At 37.8% G+C, this 6,276-nt stretch overlaps 1 protein-coding gene across 4 annotated transcripts; it reads left to right on the top strand.

Moving 5' to 3' along the window:
* The first annotated feature begins 707 nt into the window (after positions 1-707).
* On the top strand, positions 708-5,316 carry LOC18099871 (FT-interacting protein 3). Of its 4 annotated transcripts, none has more exons than XR_002982262.2 (4): positions 708-1,038; positions 1,567-1,603; positions 1,876-4,433; positions 5,128-5,316. XR_002982262.2 is itself a non-coding variant. In XM_024602740.2 (3 exons), exon 3 carries the CDS (start codon positions 2,007-2,009, stop codon positions 4,332-4,334), a length of 2,328 nt encoding a protein of 775 aa, XP_024458508.2. In that variant the 5' UTR covers positions 708-1,038; positions 1,567-1,603; positions 1,876-2,006; the 3' UTR covers positions 4,335-4,677. The 4 variants fall into 4 exon arrangements, 2 of the variants coding, with proteins under 2 accessions (XP_024458508.2, XP_006381053.2); XR_002982263.2 differs by lacking the exon at positions 5,128-5,316 and adding an exon at positions 4,543-4,677; XM_024602740.2 differs by lacking the exon at positions 5,128-5,316 and having other exon boundaries at positions 1,876-4,677.
* The last annotated feature ends 960 nt before the right edge of the window (positions 5,317-6,276 follow it).

The raw sequence follows: 6,276 nt of genomic DNA, 5'->3' as shown, positions 1-6,276 counted from the left end.
TTAATATTAAAAACTAATATAAATAACAACTTGGAATTTTATTAAACAATTTGAGTTTTTGAATTTAACCTGTTGTTTAGCAATGAACTCTCTATTTTTTTTGATAAATAAAATAAATTCAGGCTACACATATATTTTTAATAATCTCGATTTTTTCTTACATTGAAAAACGACAACGTAGTACTATTGCTATAGCATTATAAAACCCACACCTATCATTATCTTAAAATCGAGTCAAAAATCATTTGACTTGGATTTTTTTGTCAAATCGTAATAGAACTAGATCTATTGTCGTTTTCTAACACTTAAACTCTTAAAATTGTTTATTTTTTATTTTTTTTAATTTTTATCACCGAGCCGAGCCTCCTTGTACAAGTTAAAAAACCAACAGCAAACCCAATTAAAATATGGCCCAAGTCCACGCAATTACTTGTAATCCTAACTCTAATCCATGCTTAACTAACTAACACTAAAAATACCAAAATAAAACCGCACCCTTCCGAAATATCATTTTCACCACCCCAACCAACGTGAAAAGAATCCAATGACAAAACAGAAAAGACTCTTTGCCTACCAAAGTTTCCTTGCCGCTACTATCAGATTCACCCACCAGAAAAAAACACACCACAACGCTCCTAAGACGAACGGTCACTACACGCGCGAGCCCCTACCGCAGTTATTTACACGCTCCCCTTCTCTGTACGCAAACAGAGACAAAGCAACAGAGAGCCCGAAAAGAGAGAGAGGGCAAAAGTGAGAGAGAGAGAGAGAGAGTATGTTCTGTGTGTATTCTCACAGATTCATTAAAGAGAAAAACAAACACTCCTGCTTAAATTAAAACTAAAATAAAATAAAACAAAAGGCAAAAGCACTATTGCGACTCCTCCCCTCTCTCTAGACTCTAGAGTTATCTTCTCTTCTCTTCTCATCTCTTCTGTTCCCTTCTCTTCTCTTCTTCATTCTTATCTCTTCCCTGTTTATGTAGATTAAGGAGCGCTAGGGTTCTTTTTCTAGATCTTCTTCCTCATGTTTTTCGAGGTATGCTAGGAGCAATCCTTTTTTTCGCATTTTAGTTTCTTACAATTTTTTTATTTTATTTTTCTCTGGTTTATGTTGTTAGCCTGCTTTTCAAAGTTGTGACGTTACTGTTTTTTTTTTTTTTTAAAAATTTTCCGTGACCTTCTTTGCTTATTCAGTACTTTTATTTTCTGTGAAAATGAGATAAAAAAGTGAAGGACAGCCTGAAAAATCTTAACTCTATGCAAGCTGTGTTAGAACCCATCTTCTTCTTGTAACTTTCTGAGAAACCAAACAAGAGTTTTTGAGTGTGCTTTTTATTAAGTTGATGAAAAGTGATTTTTTTTTAAAAAATCAGTGATAGTAAACGGTTTATTTTCTTGGATATTTCTACATTTTCTGAGCAACCAAGCGGAAAAAGAAAGTTTACGGTGCAGTTTGTGAGCATTTGTTTTTTTTTTTTTTTTAAATTTTAAATTTGAATCAATATATCATTTGATGTTTTGACTTATAATTTTGCTGTGTCTGTTTTTTTATTTTTTTTTACAGTGTTCGGTTTCAGATCTGAAGATTTAAGGATTTTTTTGTAAGTAACAGTCATTTAAAGGATCCGATGAAATATTAAAGATCATTTCGTGTAGTTTTTCTTTATACTTATGTAATATGTCGTTTTGAGTTCCGTGTTTCAATTTTCTTTTGGTATTCTGTTTCATATTTATCTGTTAAGGTTATTGTTGGTTCTTTGAATGTTTGGATTTTTGGTTTCTTTCCTATTATGAAGTCTCCTTGACTATTTAAATTACTCTTAGTTTGGTAATTAGTAACGGCTGGTTGGGATTTTTTATTCCTATATTCCAGGGTTTTCGAATTGAAGGACTTTGAATTCAAAGCCTGTTTTGATTTTGGTTCCTTAGAAGACAAGCTCTTCAACTTCAACTTGAAAAGGACTATTGGGGTTGTTTTTTCGGGTGTCTCTCGTTTGAGCCAACATGATGCAGAAGCCACCGCAGGATGATTTTCTATTGAAAGAGACCAATCCCCATCTTGGAGGGGGAAGGATCACTGGCGACAAGCTTACGAGCACCTATGATCTTGTGGAGCAGATGCAGTATCTTTATGTCCGGGTCGTTAAGGCCAAGGACTTGCCTGCGAAGGATGTTACAGGTAGTTGTGATCCTTACGTGGAAGTTAAACTTGGAAACTATAAGGGCACTACTCGGCATTTTGAGAAGAAGACGAACCCGGAGTGGAACCAGGTGTTTGCATTTTCAAAGGAGCGGATTCAGGCGTCGATGCTTGAGGTTACTGTTAAGGATAAGGATCTTGTGAAGGATGATTTCATTGGCCGGGTTTTATTTGATATGAATGAGATACCAAAGCGTGTTCCTCCTGATAGTCCTCTGGCACCACAGTGGTATCGGTTGGAGGATAGGAAAGGAGATAAATTTAAGGGGGAATTGATGCTAGCGGTATGGATGGGAACACAGGCAGATGAAGCTTTTCCAGAAGCATGGCATTCAGATGCTGCTACTGTTAGTGGAACAGATAGTCTTGCTAATATTCGGTCCAAGGTATATCTCTCCCCAAAATTATGGTATTTGAGGGTCAATGTGATTGAAGCACAGGACCTGGTACCGAGTGATCAAGGCAGGTATCCAGAAGTATATGTTAAAGCTATCCTGGGAAATCAAGTCCTGAGAACAAGAGTTTCTCCTAGCAGGAGTATTAATCCTATGTGGAATGAGGACCTTATGTTTGTGGCATCAGAACCTTTTGAGGAGCCCTTGATTTTGAGTGTGGAAGATAGAATTGCGCCCAACAAGGATGAAGTGTTGGGGAGATGTGCAATTCCAATGCATCATGTAGACAGAAGGTTGGACCATAACCCTGTGAACACTAGGTGGTTTAATCTGGAGAAACATGTTATTGTAGAAGGGGAAAAGAAGAAAGAAATAAAGTTTGCCAGCAGGATTCACATGAGGATCTGCTTGGAGGGTGGTTATCATGTTCTGGATGAATCAACACACTATAGTAGTGATCTTCGTCCGACAGCTAAACAGCTGTGGAAGCACAGCATAGGGGTACTTGAATTGGGTATTCTCAATGCTCAGGGATTGATGCCCATGAAACCAAAGGATGGTCGGGGAACAACTGATGCATACTGTGTGGCAAAATATGGACAGAAGTGGGTTCGAACCAGAACCATCATTGACAGTTTCACGCCCAAGTGGAACGAGCAATATACTTGGGAGGTTTTCGATCCCTGTACTGTCATAACAATTGGGGTCTTTGATAATTGTCATTTGCATGGAGGGGACAAGCCCGGTGGGTCAAGGGATTCAAGGATCGGAAAGGTGCGAATCCGTCTTTCCACACTTGAAACTGACAGGGTTTACACACACTCCTATCCACTGTTGGTCCTGCATCGTAATGGTGTCAAAAAGATGGGAGAAATTCATTTGGCGGTTCGTTTTACATGCTCATCATTGCTCAATATGATGCACATGTACTCACATCCTTTGCTGCCAAAGATGCACTATATCCATCCACTGACTGTCAGCCAGCTAGATAGCTTGAGGCATCAGGCCACTGTGATTGTGTCAGTGAGGCTGAGCCGGTCAGAGCCACCATTAAGAAAGGAGATTGTTGAATATATGCTGGATGTGGGGTCTCACATGTGGAGTATGAGAAGAAGTAAAGCCAACTTTTTCAGAATCATGAACGTTTTCGGTGGGCTAATTGCTCTAGGGAAATGGTTTGATCAGATATGCAATTGGAAAAACCCAATCACCACTGTGCTGATTCACATTTTGTTTATAATCCTAGTCCTCTATCCAGAACTTATCTTGCCCACAATCTTCCTGTATCTCTTCCTGATTGGTGTCTGGCATTATAGACGGAGGTCAAGGCATCCTCCTCACATGGACACTCGTCTCTCTCATGCGGAGTCTGCTCATCCCGATGAATTGGATGAGGAATTTGACACGTTCCCAACTTCTCAGTCTGCTGATATTGTAAGGATGAGATATGATCGTTTGAGAAGTATTGCAGGGAGGATTCAGACTGTTGTTGGTGATTTAGCTACTCAAGGGGAGAGGCTGCAATCTTTACTGAGCTGGCGAGACCCAAGGGCCACAGCTCTGTTTGTGCTCTTTTGTCTGATTGCTGCCATTGTTCTATATATTACTCCTTTCCAAGTTGTGGCAGTTCTCATTGGATTGTATGTGCTGAGACATCCCAGGTTCCGCCACAAACTTCCTTCAGTTCCACTCAATTTCTTCCGGCGGTTGCCAGCAAGAACCGATTCCATGCTGTGAGCAAAGCCAGTTTGATCTGCAATTGCATTTTGCATCTGATCTTGTCAAGTCAGAGAAGAAGATGGTGGTTCTGGCACAACGTGTAACCTTCCTCTGAAGGTAGTAGATTTTGTGGATTTGCGGGTTATTTAAAGATATTTTAATAGGATTTCTGTTTCAACTTTCGAGCTTTATGGTAATCAATCCATCTTCATTTGTAATTTTGTAGGTTTTGGTTGGAATTTAACCTTTGGTGAACCTTCTCTGTGCTTCACTACATCTAGTAGATATTGTTGTCCACTGGGATTTCTGATCTCAACCTTGTTATATTCCTGCAATGGAATGGCTTCTTTTTCCTTGGTCATTTTTTACTAAAATACAGCCTATTTCACCTGTCCTGCTCTTTTCTTTTTTCTATCAAAAAAGAATTGCCCGTTTAGATTATATTAATGAGCACCAGCTTGTTCTTTTCTATATTGTATTGTTCTCTTGCTTGTTTGGTATTCTATCATTCCCAGGACATCCTGTATGGCCAGCGAGAAGAATTTATATCCACTTCCTGCCTTCTTGTCTAACTTACAGCAGACTCTGTTCATGTTAACCTGTGTTTATTTTACTTGATAAATTATTCAAAGTCACGGGGAAGGACAAAGATTGCCTCCCTAATTATTGGGTATTTCTATTGAACAAAAGCATATTATAAATGCTATTACTGAGCAAAGACTAGATCTACATGTGCATTCTGTTTTCTATTATATTTTAGATTTGCTTAAATATGCTGTATCCTTATTTTTTTCTTTTTTATCCTTCACAGACTGTCATCAAGTCCTCTTCCTCTGGTGGTTTGTGTGTGGGGGTGAGAAATGAGAAGCAGAAATGACAATGATCCGGTTTGAATAAATAGATTTTTTTAGATAGTTATTTTATTTGATTAGCAATTAATATAATATAAATATGATCAAAAACATCTAAATTGAATTCGAAATGGTGTCCATTATGCATACATCGAAGCAGTCCTGTTATTAATTTGTCTCTAATTTCAAAACGGGCTAATTTCGAAGCCCCGCCCCAACTCGGCCGAAAACCAGATAGGAAAAGATGGCTAGATGGGTAAGCCGCGGCGACAAATCTCACTAAGGTTAAGTTCATGTCTGCCTAAAATATGCCCATGTCTACGTAAAATATCACGAAGGGTTTTTTTATTTAATTTCACGCAGTGGATGGGAACGACGCGTGGGATCTGACTCACCAAATAAAAATGGAATAGATAAAGAACTGACAAGGATATGCTAGAAAATGAAAGTTCGGAGTTGGTTTTAAGAGGGCATGAACTTATTGTTGTGCGATAATAAATATATACTATGGTCTTGAATAGGATAAGCTGTCCATCGTGATTCGATTGTGCCCTACAGACATTATTATTATTATTATTATTATTATTATTATTAGGCTTTTGAGAGAAAGCTATGGTTCAAGAGATGGACCGAAACATGGTAAGGCAGGTTGACTCACTGGCTCACTCCATTAGGGACCATGCTTGCAATCGACAAAGCGGTGATATTCTTTAATGAAGAGTAGCGCACCATCTTTATTATCTCGGTGCCCCATGACGGGAGCACGTCAAGCCACTTCGAGACCCAGGAATCCAGATAAACTAGACACGGGGGGAAACCGAGTTTCTTACTCATGAGAGGTGCTCTTATTATTAATAATAATGTGATTAATATTTTTATATTATTTTAATATGTTGATTTTAAAAATAATTTTTTTAAAAATATTATTTTGATATATTTCCGAATGAAAAAGCACTTTAAAAAAAAAACACAACCACTATTCTAAATATCCCTATCTTGAACATTGGTTATTGATTGTATAAGCTAATTTAAATTAACTTAATTAATCAAAATAACATCTGTTGAATAATTTCTTAAAAAGTTAAATCAATTTTAACATGCTCAACTCT

Source organism: Populus trichocarpa, chromosome 6, assembly GCF_000002775.5.
Source record: "Populus trichocarpa isolate Nisqually-1 chromosome 6, P.trichocarpa_v4.1, whole genome shotgun sequence".
In the NCBI taxonomy this organism is placed as follows: Eukaryota; Viridiplantae; Streptophyta; class Magnoliopsida; order Malpighiales; family Salicaceae; genus Populus; species Populus trichocarpa.
Note: the sequence above shows the minus strand (reverse complement) of the source record. Positions and strands in the feature narration are given on the sequence as shown.